The sequence below is a fragment of the Dromiciops gliroides genome, chromosome 4, assembly GCF_019393635.1.
Source record: "Dromiciops gliroides isolate mDroGli1 chromosome 4, mDroGli1.pri, whole genome shotgun sequence".
Taxonomy (NCBI): domain Eukaryota; kingdom Metazoa; phylum Chordata; class Mammalia; order Microbiotheria; family Microbiotheriidae; genus Dromiciops; species Dromiciops gliroides.
Genome location: NC_057864.1, coordinates 402,550,778 through 402,567,870, shown reverse-complemented (window position 1 = coordinate 402,567,870; position 17,093 = coordinate 402,550,778). Strand labels below are relative to the sequence as shown.

Here is a 17,093-nt window from a genome sequence, read left to right as displayed (position 1 = left end):
TTTAGTTTGTAGCAAGTAAAAACTATATGTGGTTGCCTTATTTCTGTCCCAAGTTTGGGGGAAAATTAGCTGGGGTTTATATTTGTTTCTTATAAATTAGAAACTTTAGCACCAGTTTTTGGGCATTAAGCATTTATTAAAGTATATTAGATATTAGTAAAGATGAGAACATGTGGAGTTCAGAAAGTTACATACATAGGATAGAAGAGTCAGAAGAAGGTGTCCTCCCCATCTTGGAGTCTCAGGCCAAATAGAGTAAGTTCCTGTGCCTGTGAGAGTGGAAGCTACCTCTGGGTCAGGACGAGAGGTAGCCCCTACACACCATTCCAAGCTAATTGGCTAGCATCACCCAAATCCATTGGTTTCACTGGACTTGAGGGCAGTCCATGAGCAGAATGTGCCCAAGGTCAGAGTTCAGAAAACATCACCCCACCCCCACCCCCACCCCCGGAGGGTCAGGCTTTCAGGTAGGTGTGGTTTCAATCAAGTCAACTTTAAGTGAATTAATCAGCAGAGTTAATCCAATCAATCCCAATATTATCCTCTTGAGTGGGGCCTCTGGGTGTCCCAAAACCCATTCTTTTCTCACAAGTTATATATCATCTTCCTTCTGTATCTCAAGTGCTTTTAGCTTCATTCCTATATCTGTTGGTTCCAGTCTGCTAAAATACTTCAAGACATCCAGTGATCGTGATTCATTGTTATGGGTGCCCCCATAAATGACAAAGTTTCACACAGTCTTCTTGAAATGCCCTGCCTGCTTCTCTGGGCAGCAGTATAGAAGCCAAGAAAGGTAAGAAACCTTTCCAAAGTGTACTTGGATCCATTGTGCGATGACAATCTCTGTCACTAAGGTTACATAGAATATCACCCAGTGGCAGCTTTCTCTTGATAAGCCTCATTTCCCTGAATTTAGTTGGGCTGGTGCGGTATTTGGACAAAGAAGAGTCTGTTGACAGGTTCATATTTCAAGTTTTTCCTAGGCTGGCTAGATGCTGACACAGCTTGTGTTCCACTGGACCCTTGAGTCCTGGGATTATCTACATGCCCTGATCAGGTATCATAGGACATTAGTGGAAATGGGTAAAACACATACTTGGTAAAAACATTTGCCACTAAAATTCTTTGCCAAAGACTTAAAAATGCCCAAAAGGAGCAACATCAAGGTTTCTTGAATTTAGTCTTTAGAAAGGCACAGAACGGGAATCATTTCACTACTAGAGTTTTAGACTTAAAGTTTCCTCATTAATTTTAGTAAGTAACAAAAGATATGGATAAAGTCAATTATTGTTCAGTAGAAGACTACTTAGGTAGTCTTAACCATTAGGTTAAAAGCACAGGATTCCTTAGAGGGGTGGCAGATAGGAGATTGTTATGAATAAGTGGCAAATGTAATAGTTGTAGTTCAGACTTTGCTTATCACAGGTAATAGAGTATACCAACCTTACCTCAAACTTTAAACAACGCTAATAACAGCTCACATTTACATAATGTTTTTAAGACTTGCCAAGTGCTTCATTTGATCTTCACAAGAACCCTGGAAAGCCCACCCCAATTTTACAAATAAGAAAACTGGAGTTAAGTGACTTCCCACCCGGGTCAAACAGCTAGAAATTACTTGAGGCAGAATTTTTATTCAGGCCTTTCTGATTCCAAGGCCAATGTTCTACTCATTATCCCATTAGCTGCCTGAAGGCTGTGCTGAGCTAACATAGACAATGAGGCTTTTTTTCACTACATTTCTGTAAACACATGTTTAATGCTAGACTTAACGGCTAGACTGGTCTAAACTGCAATTAGAATGTTTTCCAAATTACCCAGGATTCAATTTTTTAATTATATACAAGCAATGCCCAGGGTAAAACATTTGAAAATGTTCTCCCAAACAGAATAATGAACTATATATAATCTTAAGTATTTCCCAACTAATAATGTGAAAATAATTTCTTTTTTCTTCTTCTAATAAAGTAATATAGATGAAAGTATAGGTCAGGTTAGTAAACAAGTTACACTTCAGCTGAAAATTGTCAACTCCCCACCTGACCCCCTCAGGGGTGGGAAACCCTCGAACAAAAAATGAGGCAGAAATTAATCGGATATAAATGTAGGGAGGCAAAGGAAAGGAAAATCATTGTTTGGGATCCCTGGGGAACTACCTCTGAAACTCGTCATCCTTGAGTCACTTTCCAAAAAGTAAATTTACAAGTTTGATGATTGATGGTACAGGGTAGGCCAAAAGTCATCAAAGGGTTTCAATATTTAATAACACATTTATTTTTTGTTTGTTTTTAATTCACATATATGCAGTATATATGAAATGAATTATCATTATGTATAAAAATCGAATCTTACAGGTGGCAAAAAATAAAGAAAAATAATTTTCAAAAAGTTTTTAAAACATTGTGACTTTTGGCTTACCCTCTGTATTCATGATGCCTTGTTTTTATGGATAAGTCTGGTTTTGTTTTGTGACTTTTAAAATTGAAATTGTGTTGCCTAAAAAATCCAATGTGTGGTTGCCTTAAATTAGAAGCTTTAGCACCAGTCTATGGGCATTAAGCATTTATTAAAGCATACCAGGTATTCACGTGGAGTTCAGAAAGTTAGGAAAAGGCCTATCTAGCTAGAGTTCCAGCCTGGTTGGGTTCTTCCTCAAATCCTCCAGCAGGAGCCTGCTTCAACCATGAACTCTCTTCAAATCTGAGTGTGTGGAAGGTCCAGAGCATGGGCAGTCCTTACACACTGCTTCAAGCTGATTGGTTAGTGTCATCCAAATCCATTGGTTCACTGGATTTGAAGGTGGGTCTTAAGTTAGTTCAAAGTTCTTAGCTTCTGAGAACAATACCTTCTTAAGGGCTAGCCAGGTGTGATTACAATCAAGTTAACTTGAAGTAGGCTAATCAGCAGTCACTCTCACTTAATTCAATCAGTTTAGATTAATCTCCAGGTGGGCCTTTAAGTATCTGCTAAATCCCATTATTTTTTTCACAGTTTTCATTGGTCCCCTGTGACAATACTGTAAAATGGACTTGAAGTGGCTTACATTGAATTCACACTGGCTAGTTTGCTAGACATGTGGTCCCCCAGATGAAGCATGCTTTGATCTGAATTTTCTTCAGTAGGGATAGGGGCAGACCTCTGATTTCACTGCAACAATAACTTTCAGGTGAGGAAATTCTCTAAACAATGCAGGCTGATACCATCTCTGCAATTCAGTCTTGGAGAATGCCTAGAGCACTGAAAAGTTAAGTGACTTTGCAAGAGTTACCCAGCCAGGCTGTGGTCAGAAGTAAAACCTGAACTGAGCTTTTCTTGGTTTGGAGGATGGCTCTTTATCAATGTCACCATGCTATCTCTCATTATTTCTTTATATTCATTCATTCATTCATTCATTCATTTTGTGGGGCAATGAGGGTTAAGTGACTTGCCCAGGGTCACACAGCTAGTAAGTGTCAAGTGTCTGAGTTTGGATTTGACCTCAGTTCCTCCTGAATCAAGGGCTGGTGCTTTATCCACTGTGCCACCTAGCTGCCCTCTATTTTTAAAAGAAATGTTTCTAATGACAGAAAACTGTTGACTTGTTGAAGTTTATGAAAGGAATGTTTTCAGTCAAATTATATTATCAAAGTGGTTTTCAAAATTTCTGGTAGATGGTATATGTGGTAGACCATACAATTTGATTTCTATACAAAAGATGAATTCTGTGTAAAAGAGACTATGAATAGACCATGTAGAAAAGCCCCCAAATTAGTGGTCTGCTAGCCACATTGCTGTGTTATTTGTAGACTTTCCCAATTTCCCTCAATGTTTTCCTCAGATTCAAACTATAGAATAGTGTGTGAGATCTGAAGGCTAAGTAATAAGGAAAACAAAGAGTCACCTTTTAAGATAGTAAGATGATTGTGTACAAATGTTACTCAACTCTTCAAGCTGCTACAACATGGAAAAACTGCTTCAAGGTCAGTGAAACATTATGATATGTTGTGCTTGGGTTCATTTTATTAAATAAAGAGGAATGTAAGAGATGTTTAAAGTTCTTTCCAGGACATTTGTGACACCCCAGCTTCTACAAGGGTCCCAGGGAAACATGTGACCTAACTTCACATGTACTCTGTGCACAACTGGTGTTCAGTTTTATGGACTGATTTGTGTTCATCACAAACCATTAGAAATGTTTTTATTCTGAGGTCAAGTTTACCACCACAAATGAATATGATGAGTACATGAAATGGGGGCCACAGAACTCCAGCTGTTTCATGACCCACTCCATGGGATTTGGAGTTCCCTCTTTTTCTATTACCACTGATGGACAAGAAGAAAATTCCTTTTTACAGAAAGCTGAGTTGTTGGCCCCAGCCAACTACTTTTATTGACTCACTTCCATTTTCTATTCTGTGAAAAGGGTCTGAAAAAGTTCTATTTGGATTGAATTACAACTCTCCCACATAGTCTGCAATTTCTATTTCCCAGATACTTCTGCAATTTGGGAAATTATCAGGCATTCTCTCAACCAATTTCTCTTTTGCTATTACAATTATCTTCAATTATTCACTCAAACAGTTCAAACACATTGAAACTCTAATGGGGGGAAAATAACCAAGCGTCATGGTAACTTTTCTATTGATTTTATTTCTCCTAATCTCAGGCTTTTGCAGTTTTGATTCTCTGGTAAATTAATGGCTGGAAAGTAGGATAGATTTAGAGTGTGAAGGAATCTAAGAGCTTATATGGTTCAGTTTTCTCATTTTATAGATAGATAAACTGAGACCCAGAGAAGTTAAGTGAGTACATATGCTGAGATTCAAACTCAGAACAGTGTGGCAGAACTGGATGTTGAACTCAAGGCATGGGACTCCCAAGTTAAGCTCTGTTGCTACCACATGTGATAAAATGGGGCTTTGGATCCCTCAGTCAAAAGCTCCCTATACTATCATCTAATGGATGGATCTAGGTGTCACAATAGATAGAACATTGAATCTGGAGACAGAAAAACCTGAGTTCATCAAGACCTGTCCAGGACATTTACTGTGTTACCTTTGGTAAGTTACTTAAATGCTATCTGCCTCAGTTTCCCCATCTGTAAAATGAAGACAATAAAAGCAGGTTCCTCTCATGATTGTGATGTTCAAATGAGATAAAACTTTTATAATGCTTTGCAAACCTTAAAACATTATAGAAATGTTATTTATTATTACTGTTTATCATTATCTTCCATTGACTTTCTATCATCCAAAAGGAAAAAAAATGGTGGTTAAGGTGGATATTTCTCCAATAATAAACTACCACTTAGGAGAAGTCCCTTACCCCATTCTCTTTAGCATCTCCTTTTTGGCTGTACCTTCACAGCTTTCTTCATTTGACCGCTTGCATCTAAAATATGACTTGCAATAAATGTGGTCCCAATACTTTCCCCCCCATATTATAGGTAATTTCTGATTGGCTTTTCATAGTCACATCCAAGTATAACTTTTGTTCTTGCTAGTCAATTTCCAGTCTCTGCATAGGGAGTTTAAATGATTTGTAGTCTAGCTCATATCTCTTTCCAACCAACCAACCAACCAACAAATATTTATTAAGCATTAACTATGTGCCAGGCATTGTGCATGGGGCTAGGTACAGAAGTACAAAGACTGAAACAAACCCTACTCGATAGGAGCTTACATTCTGATGAGGGAGACAGCAAGGACATATAAAGATAGGCGCAGCATAAATATAAAATTGATAAATACAAATATATGCAAAGTAGTGACCAGAAGCAAATTCAAAAACAAATGCCTATGCAAAAAAAATGCCTAGGTTCCCCTGATGTTTGTGCCTGTTTGTGAAGATGCAGGTATATATTGACAAAGAGCTTGGTATTTTCTCATTTTTAAAGAAAAGATGATACCGATCCAGTAATACAGAAGCCAGATAGTCAATAATTAAGAACTCTTATCTCCTTAAATGGATGCGTACCTTGTGGACATTAAAAAAATACTTCTTCCTTGACTGGTATCGCTATAAATAGATAAGATAGATGGATGGATGGATAGATAATAAATACATGTGTTTGTATGCATGCATTTGTGTATGTATAAATGGAGAGAGAGAGACAGAGAGATGGAGAGAGACAGAAAGACAGACAGACACAGAATTCTTATCACTAAAATTTTCAATATTTAATAGGTTGTTGGTTTGGTGGTTTGTAGACAAAGTAAACCAAATGGATTTTCATCACAATTACCACAATGTACAACTAATCTGACTGATATTTTGAATGAACTGACCCACATATAAGTATAAAGAAAACTGAGGCTGACTTCTTTATTAGGATAAGGGCTAGTTTTGGTTTACTTTTTCCCTAGATGAAATATAACATGCTTTAAAATTCACTTTGAAATGTTAGAGTTGAAATTTAGAAAAAAATACTATCGACTCTATCAGTGTATAAGTCAATGGACATTGAGTAATACAGTGTCGAAATACAAGAATGGGGTGAATGAGAAAGAGATGTCTCAATGTCCTACTGAATGATAAGGAGTTCTAAAATCCACACTGTCAAGCAGATAGTTTGATTCTGTTGCCCACACAAGGGTGGATAGTGTTGAGAACTTTGGAACGCCCTTTTCTCCAACATCTGTTCATGGTTAAACTCTCTTAGGAGCTATTCTGGCTGCGTTTGTTGCAATGGGATACCAACTTAGTGTTCAGTCACAGAACTCTGGGGAATGAACTCTGGGGAAGGTCTTTTCGATCTATCTCCTTCTGACAGATTATTTTAATTCTGTCTTTATTTTCATAGGTAGGTATTTTCATAAGGTATTTTGTTCAAAACTGTCTTGATTAAACAAAAGTAATTAATTTGAACAGCACTTATATTGGCTGGTAGGACCTCCAGTTAGTTGCCAATAGAGTTTCTCTCCAATCTGTCATCCATACAATGAGACACTCCTACATTTGTACAGTAGGTAGTATGCTGAACCTGAAGTCAGGAAGAGCTGGGTTCAAATTCTTCCTCAGTAATTTCCTAGGCAGGCCAATTAACTCTGGCCTCAGTGTTCTTATCTTTAAAATGAGGATAATAATAGCACCCACTTCATAGGATTATGGTGAGTAAGAAACAAGGTATTCTGCAAACTAAATAGCTAACTAAATGCTAGCTATTAGCAAAGCACAGGGCTGACTGTCACCTTTTAGTTTGCAAAACCTCCATAGCTCCCTACTGCCTCTAGGATCAAATACAAACTTTTCTTTTGGCACTTAAAGTACTTCATAATCTGCTTCCAATCTATTTTTGCAGAATGATCTCACTTGATCTGCCTTCTAGGGTGCAACCAAATTGATCTACTTGCTAAACCCATTACATGATTTTCCATCACCCACCTCCATGTGTTTGCTCAGACTAGCTCCTGTGCTTTTTGATATGTTCCACCTACAGTGTGTCACCATCCTTTCTAAAATATGGCATCAGAAGCTGAACACAATTTTCCAGTTATGCTTGGACCAGGACAGAGTACAGTGGGACTATTATCTCTGCTTTAGGACATGATTCTTTTATTAATGAAACTTAAAACAACATTAGATTGTTTGAGCTGCCACATTACACTGTTGACTCACACAGCTTTCAGTCTATCAAAATCTTCAGTTTGTTTTCATGATCCATTGTGTCATTTTGCCTTACCATATTCTTTATTTGCACAGTCACAGAATTATTCCTATTTTCTTCCTATTAAATTTCACCTTAGGGGAGGCAGATTAGTCTAATAAATAGAAGGTTGATCTTGTAGTAAAAAAGACCTTGGTTTGACGTCTGCCTTTTGATACATACTGTGTGACCTTAAGCGAATTACTTCTCAATAATCCAATGAGACTACAAATCAGAGCTCAGTATCTCCCTCAGGTGGGAGTTTCCACAATAGGAAAATAAAAACCATTATCTCTGGACCAAAATAAGTTGCATTTTATTAGAATTGAACTCCCTGAAAGGATGGTGTGATGCATGAGTCTTTTGGATGCTTATTCTTTCATGTAGTACACATAGCCCAAACTTCCTAGCATTGGCTTATCTGTAAATCTGATAAGCATTCGCTATGCTTTCATTCAAGTCATTGATTTTTTAAAATTGTAATGTTATAATGGATAAGCACTAAATTTAGAAGACCTGGATTTGAATTTTGGCTCCCCCACTTACTTAGCTGTTTGATCTTGGCCAAGACTTTAAATCTCTGGGCTTCTCTCTCCATACAATGAGACAGTAAAAGTGGTAAAAATGAAGAGTTTTAACTAGATGGCTTCTAAAACCCTTCCAGCTCTAAAATTCTAGAATTCTACCTTGAAAAGGAAGGATTGGACTTTAAGACACTCCCTTAAAGAGTTTTCTCTAAGAGATTGGTATCAACCCACTGATTTCTTCTGTAAATCTCTTCAGCTAGCCAGTTCTGTGTCCACCTAATGGTATTTTTATCCATTCTGTATCAAGGGTATTGTAGGAGACTCTGTTAAATACCATCTATTGTCTGGGTATACCATATGTCTATGTTATCTTCATGATTACAAGTCTAGTAACCCTTCTCAAAAAGGAAACATGGTTAGACTGGTTTGACTTGTTCTTAACTGAGCCAAGCTGGCTTATAGTGATTGCTATTCCCCCAAGCACTGACACACCATCACTTTAACCTGTTCTAGAACAGTGGTATCAAACATGGTTTACAGTCTGCAACATTCCCAAATGGGGCCTGAACCAGATTAAAATGTAATTGGGAAATATTTAACAAAATGAATATTTTACATCACATTTTAAAATTAAGGCAGGGATTGTTATGTACTGATTAGTGGCCCCAGTCACCATTCTAGTTTGATACCACTGTTCTAGAATTTAATAAGGAATCAGTATCAAGTTTATTAGATAGCAATCTGAAGTATCCAACTCCTTCTCCTTTTTGAAAACTGAGGGAACATTTATCTATTTCTGGTCTTATGGCAGACTTTTTGTGATTTTTCAAAGATTACTGAGAGTGGTTCAGAAATCACATATATGAGTTTTTAAATAACTCTGGATATAGTAGGCATGGTGTGTAAGAGTTAAAATCATTAAACATAGTTAGGAGCTCTCTTACTCTTAGATTTTAGTTCTTTATTGACCACTTTAGACCTAGCTTTTTCAAACTGAAAGTAATTTCTTTTGGTAAAAAAATGGTAATAAAGTATGGATTGAGTAACTAGTCAACCCTCCTTTCTTTTACCACCTATTACCATAATCTCATGCCCAATAATTAGAGTGGCTATCCCTTCTATGCTTTCCTCTCTCACCTTCAAATAGCTGAAAAAGTACTTATTGCTGTCTTTAGAATTTACTAGATAAATGAAGTAGGCATAGAGGATAGAATTGTGGGCTTTGAGCCAAGAAACAATGGGTTCAAATCCTTCTTATGATATTCAGGAGTTATATGATTTTGATCGTCAGTTAACCTCTCATGTGATTTACTTCTTAGTAAAAAAGTAAAAGACTTCTTTACTAGGTTTTATAGAGATGGGTTGCAGTGAATATTTTAGTATGTATATGATCTTTCTGTTGAACTCCATGGAGTAAAATGCCCACCAATGGGATGGATGGGCCAAAAGATATGGACAATTTGGTAAGTTTTCTAGCATAATTCAAAATTATTTTAAAGAATGGTTGGATCAATTTATATCTCTATCAACAGAAATTAGTAGTGTGTATGTCTTTCTACAATCTCATCAACATTTATTGATTCTGTCTTTGCTAACATGATGAGTATATGGTAACAGCTCAGGGATATTCAATTTTACAATTCTCTTAGTTACTGGAATTTCTTTGCTATGGTGATTGATGTTTTTATGTCTTCTTATGAAAAATTCATATCCTTTTATCACTTATCTAATGGGAAATGACTCAGTCTTATATATTTGTTGTTGTTGATTTTCATTCATGATTTCTTAAGCTAAACAAAGGTGCTTATCCGGTATGTTGACAACTGCTCCATAGTATTTTTGACTTGCTATATGTGTTACAGGAATATATAGAATATCTAGAGGTGGAAGTGACCAGAGAGTCCACCTAGGTCAATTACTGCATTTTACATATGAAGGTCTAGTGAAGTTAACTGAATTGCCAGGGGCTTAGTGGCAAGGCCAGGGTTTAAACTAAGCTCCTGTGATTCCAAGTTCAGCTCTCTACACTCCCTGCTAGTCATATGAAAATATGAAATTTTTCATATGAAATTATATGAGCCAAACAGGAAAATCTGGTTTTATACTGTATGCCAAATATGTATGCAAATGTAATACAAAACCAACTATGATATATAAGATTATTACTATCTTTGGGTATAATTACTATCTATAAGAACCATAGGACAGGATTTAACCCAAGTCTTCTGGGTGATAAAGAGACAAACTACACTTAGATTTTAAAAAGTACATTATGGCCACACTATAATTTTAGGATGCATTGACAAGTAGGACTTCTCTATTCAAGGCACTCTTTTGTAACAGGAGATGAGGTGTACTATGTCACTCTGAATGTAAGGAATATGATTTGGTCTCTAGTATGACTTGATGATTTAGGATTTAACAAGACAGTTATAATAAAGTTATACTATACTACATTCTAGATGATGCTTTGTTTACTAGCATCTCTACATTACAAATTCTCATCCCTCCCTCCCCCCCTCCTCCTCCCCTCTCCCTCCTCTCTCTCTCCCTCCTTTTTTCTCTCCCCTCTCTCTCTCCTCTCTCTCTCTCCCCCTTTTCCCCCCTCTCATTTTCTCACTATCCTCAAAAAAGGCTGCAGGCATACTGCTTCAACTTAAAGAAAGCTCAGTTTTACTTCTCCAATCTGACTTTTTAATGAAAACCATCTGTCTACCTGCTCAGAAAGGGAAGCATCACTTAAATTTTTTTTTTTTCCAATTACATGTAAGATATTGTTTTGAGTTCCAAATTTTTCTTCCACTCTCCCTTCCCTCCCCCTCCCCGAAGTCAGCAAACAATCTGATAAAGGTTATACATTACAATCATGTTACACATATTTCCACATTAGTCATGTACATCACCTTTATAACATTTCATGACCTGGAAGTTAGGACCAGTGGATATTTATGGATGGGACCAGGCCACTGGTTCACAGAAGACACAAAAACGGCTCCTCTTCTCCTTTTTAACAGGGACACTGTGGCCAAGAGGAAGTGCATGCTCTCTCAGTAGCATATACCATAAGAAAATTGAGCAGCTGCTACAGCTCTCTATTTTACCAAAGACATTTCATTCCATGAGTCACCTAAAGTTTAGTGGGGTTTTTTGTTTGTTTTTAAAGCTTCTGCTCGATCCAAGAACAGCATTATTAGCCACCTTTGGTTTAGGCTTGACATATCTTTAACTTGGGAAATTAGGCAGTGTTTTTAAGGCACAAAATGATACAGAAAGGCGGACCCAAGCATCCATGTCTGTGTCTTAATAGTGAATACAGATTGCTACAAAACTGATTCAGAGGCAATTTAATAATAATAATAATGGTAGCTCGTATTTACATAATATTTTTAAGGCAGTAGAGGTATAATTGTGCCCATATTATGGTTTAGGAAACAAACTCAAAACAGATTACCTGGTTTGTATAAGGTCATGCAGTTAGTAAGCATCAAGCCATATCTCAAAGACAAGTCTTATGACTAAACCCACTTTCTCACACTGCCTCAATGAACAATAGTAATTATAATGGTGGCAAAAATGAAGGAACAGGCTGTGAGATGTTTAATCTGTTGAACTATGTAGAGAGAAAGCCTTAAATTGTTCAAGTAAGGAAACAGACTTAGGGATTAATGGATGCCTTTTATATTGACAAAGGCTAATGGTGACTCAAAATTCCCATTGTAATAGATATTTTATGATCAGCAGATTTCTAAGTTCATATATGATTGACCAGTTCCCATTAACTGTAATTTAAAAGATAGATGTAAAGTAGACATCTAGAGTAGTCTGATCCAAAAAGGAAAAAAGAAACCTGACCAACAAAAGCGTCTCCTGGTAGAAATTTGTTACTAAATAAACAATGCAATTTGATCCTAGCATTCAGGTCAAGATTCATGTATTACTCTAAGAAACCATACTAACGAATCCTCACATCTAGCGATCTTTCATTCCCTTTGGTTACCCTGAGTTTGTACTCCGGGTTCTTAAGAGTCTATAGCTTGTGACCCTGGGCACTGTCACTTAACCCCAATTGCATCACTAACAAAAAAGAGTCTATAGCTTATTATTATAAATGTCTTTCTATGCCATCTGGTATTTATTCTCTATTTGTTTCCAATGGCTCCCTATTACCAATAAGATCAAATATAAACACGTTATTTGGCACTTAAATTTCTTCACAATCTGATCCCTTCCTATCTTTCAGTCTTTTAACATTTTAACATATGCTGCCCCTCTTCATATTCTATGATCATAGCATACCGTCTTACTTGCTGTTCTTCACACAGGACACTCTATACCTTCCTTTCTTTGTACCAGCTGTTCTACATGCCTGAATCCTCTCTCTTCTAACCTCAGCTCTCTTTAGGACTCATGCTTCAAATTCTATCACCTTCAAAGACCTTTCCTTGTTTCCCACTGCTGTTAATACTTCTCCTCTAGGCCAACTCCCATCTTACCCTGTATTTGTCATGTATGCACTGACATATAAAATGTTTGTGTGTGTATGCACACACAGAGAGCTATTGATATATTGTACCTAGACTTTTGGAACACCCTGTGTGTATACACATATATCTGTTTATCTGTATCTGTATATATACATATATACTCATATATGTAACACTGGATACATGATGTAAATTTTATATATAATATATACACACTATGTATATGTGTACACACTCTCTCCCACACTGGAATGTAAAGCCCTTGTGGGTGTGTGTTCAGGGACCTGTTCTTGATTTTTCTTGGTATCCCCAGTGTCTAGCATAGTACCTGATATATAGTGATTAAGAAATACTATGGATTGAATGATGTTACAGTATATTATTTCAAACTGGATTATAAATTCTCCAAAAAAGCCTATTTCTTCTGTTTTATAACTCCCATAAAGACAATTAGGACAGTGCTGTATAAACACATGGTGCTCAATAAATGCTGTGGGAGTATGCAAATGAATAAATCTAAGTCCAAAGACTGAAAGCTTCCTTTACTCTTCCAAAAGTATTTCAGATAAATGTTGTTTTTTCATTAAGTTGAAAGGAAAATCCTTGCCCTAACTACTATGTCAACAATAGGTAATAAGTACAATTGTACAGTCAATAAATAATCTGTTATGTAATAGTATGTGTACTTTTAGTACAGCAAGGAAATAATTGTAACATTAAGGCATAGAACAGTTCCCAGATGATCACTAACAAAAGCTAATACACCCTTAACAGAATATTTCTTCAACCCTCTCGTACTTTTTTCCCCCATCAAGTCAAAACAATTCCGTCAGACATTTTGAACAATTATTTTACTACCTGAAATAATTTTTTATCAAATGCACAGGCATCATGAAAACCAGTCTACCGATTTTAACAGGTTGTACTATGGAAAATAAAACAGAATTACCTCTGAATAATTTGCTGAGAGATATTTCCCATGTACTTGGCAATACTCTGCAGAATTTTCAAGGCCTTTCTCCTTTCTTCCGAGTGATTAGCCATCTGGGAGGACTCAGGAACCACCCTGATAAAGTAAGAAAAGTAGTGAAGTCTGTCTAGATTTTTCAAAATTTTGATGTTTATGCTTTTTAAATTCCCCCCCCCTCTTCAAATGGATCTTGCTATGGCTAAAAAACCCCCAACCAACCAAAAACCCCAAAAGCAAATTCTGAAGATTCTGAGGGTCATATAGTAAGTAGGTTAAGGAAAATTCCACTGACTCATATTTCCTACCAGCTATATTTGTAACACACTAAATGATAACACATTTGATAAATTCTATAAATTGAAGCAGCTCTAGGAATGAAGTAGTTTTTAACTCCTTATGCTTGTCTCTTTAAGAAGGAAAGAGTGGTCAAGATGAATCTTTAATTTGCATTAATTAATAAATTAGAAAAATTGTTAATATTTTATTCTATTCTATATGAATTTCTATTTGTTAACTTTTTTTTAACACAACTCAGATGGTAGATTAGTTCTGAAGAGTCTATAGTTAATGGAAGAAATTTATTCATGCCAAGAAGTCTATAGCTTCATCAAATTATGGGGAAAAATCACGTATTTGTTCATATATTAATAAATCATTTAAAGTTCTTTTTTGATGATAAATAATCATCAAATGATAAGTAATTTTGTAAGATTTTACAGAATTAATGTGACACATGCTTTTATTTATCATTTCATGCTTTTTGAAAAGACAACATATAACAAAATGGTCTTGATTAATTTTCAAAATTTCAAACCTAGGACTCATTTTTTAGAGAACTTAGAAAACCCCTGTTACTTTTGGTTATATGAGGATTCTGACTCCAAAATGTTGTATCACCATAAAGAATATATAAATATGGCAATGACCACAATGGTATTACCAGTAATAGAGAAGGAACAGAAAGTTGGGCAGTGTGATGGCTAGCTGAATTCCTTGCCATTTGGGAATAAGGTAGGCGATCCCAGGGATAATTATGATTCCAAGGGTGAAGAACATTTGAATCACGATTCCCACAATCCTTCTCTGTTTTGAACCAACCATTTCTGTCACTGAAGGGAGAGAAACATAAAAGGTTAAGAATGAACAGGAATTATTCAACAGAAATACATTAAATCAATAGCATCCATTAAGCACTGGTGTGTGTGTGTGTGTGTGTGTGTGTGTGTGTGCATGCCTGCATGTGCACGCAGCATTAAAACAACCACAACCATTGAAATCATGAACAAAATGGTTTTTAGATAAATGACAATCCACACCTATGTAATACTTTGCAATTTACAATCCTATAAGGTAAGTAGTCAAAATAGTATTACCTCAAATGTTTTTTTGGGGGAGGGAGGGGGAATAGGGTTAATTGAATTGCCCAGAGGCATATAGGAATTAGGTGTAGTAAGGCCAGATTTGAACTCAGGTTGACCTGACTCCAGGGCTGGTACTCTTATCCATTGTGCCACCTAGATGCCCTGCATTACCTCAATTTTAAAGGTGAGTCATTGAAGTAAGATTCCAGAACTCACATTTGAAGGGGTCATCTGATTCAAAGACTAGGACACTTTCTACTACACCATGCTACCTCTGTCTCTATACATTTTTTCTTCCATATCCTTCTTTTGAATTAATTAATCAGCCAAGTATCTGTTATGTATCTAGCACTATATTAGACATTGTGAAGGATGTAAAGATAATGGCATTACAGAAACTTACAGAACAGATATTTAAAATTTTATGTGTCAACTTATCCAAGAACTGGTACTAATATTCATGTTGTTAAAATCATCATATCAATTTTAAAAATTAGAATAAAACGTACATGTAACAATATGTGTTTGAAATATATGTGAATCCTTACAAAATTTAATTTGTATGTTTACATTGTTATCTTGATAATAATTTTTTACCAATTTATTCACATAATTTTTCCTCACTGAAATACTATTTTGTATATAAATATTAAGGACAGAACTCATTGCAAAGGCAACATTCAATATGAATCCAGTATTATGTTACTTTCACCAGGAACATAGACAAAGAGCAAACAGGTAAAGTTTATATTTTTTTGATATATATATTTTTTGATGTAGGAACTAATTTGTTTCCTCTTTTTTTTTTTTGGTGGGACAATGAGGGTTAAATGACTTGCCCAGGGTCACACAGCTAGTAAGTGTCAAATGTCTGAGGCCAGATTTGAACTCAGATCCTCCTGAATCCAGGGCTGGTGCTTTATCCACTGCATCAACTAGCTGCCCCGTAAAGTTTATTTTTAATAACTTTCCATCTCCCCTTATGGAAAGTTTATTTTTAATAACTTTCCATCTCCTCTCCTCATTTCATGGTTTAAGCAATACTTTTATGTTGCTTTTTTTTTTTTTTTGCTCAAAGACAACTCTCACATCAATTGCAGATCTGCCTCATGAATGAGCCTCATGATCCACAATTACCCATCCATCCCAACTCTAATCTTTCAGTGGTCTTAGCTCAGCTAGGCCAGGGCTTCTTAAACTTTCTTCTACTTGCCACCCCTTTTCACCAGAATTTTTATGACCCCAGGCATATAGGTATATAAAAATAGGTATACATAACCTTTTATTGTTGCCAAATTTTTCAAGGACCCCCACATTCCGTTTACAAGTTACAACTCACAGTTTAAGAAAACTAGGAGCAAGATGAGCAGTAAGAGAATGGGATTAAAGCAATTCATACTAAATTATGAATGACTGATAGCATTAACTTTGGGGAGGGAGGAAATTATATATGTATTTAAAAAGTGGAGGTTATTACTTCATTGATTCCTCGTGGCTTAATGGGAAGGGACATATCTGAGCAAGGATTTTCCTGTTGTCATTTATATTTCATTTTCCCCCAGTTTATCTTCTCCCAAGATATCATACTTAACCTAGATATTAAAATAATCGTGGTCAGAAACTTGAAAATCCATCTTTTAAAGGCTGTCCACCTCAATGCATAGTGTACGAATTGCAAGTTGTAGTCATTGTTAGCAGTATACAGGTGGGAGCCAATAAGCCAGAAATCTGGGTATCGATGTTGCATGTGTTATGTGTATAACACACCCACTCTCTCATGCTTTAATCCTTCAAAAATCCATGATTTCAGAGATTTAGGTATCCTCTCATTGATTAAGCTCTCCCCATTTTTACAACTTAGTATATGTTTAATTAGCTCTTGTCCTCCAAGCCCCCAACTAATCTGTGACCAGTCTGTAGTGATGAGCCTCTTTAAACTTAGTGGGCTGATCCTTAGATGGTATATAGTCAGCCCATTGACAAACCCATCCTGGAAAGTCTTTCCATCCAGGTAGGAACCTGAGCCTCTTGGGAGTATGGAGTACCTTGGGAATACCTTTCTTGTATCCTCAGCACTTAGCACAGTGCAAGTACATGTTGTTGTATTTAGTTATTTCAATTGAGTCG

The 17,093-nt window shown here is 36.2% G+C and overlaps 1 protein-coding gene across 1 annotated transcript in view; it reads right to left on the bottom strand.

The window, feature by feature from the left end:
• Positions 1-17,093, bottom strand: part of SLC22A3 (solute carrier family 22 member 3) — a 143,580-nt gene that overhangs the window by 43,926 nt on the left and 82,561 nt on the right. Inside the window, 3 exon segments of the mRNA XM_043964152.1 lie at positions 13,577-13,616; positions 13,619-13,701; positions 14,546-14,714. Of these exon segments, the coding sequence (XP_043820087.1) occupies positions 13,577-13,616; positions 13,619-13,701; positions 14,546-14,714 (292 nt within the window).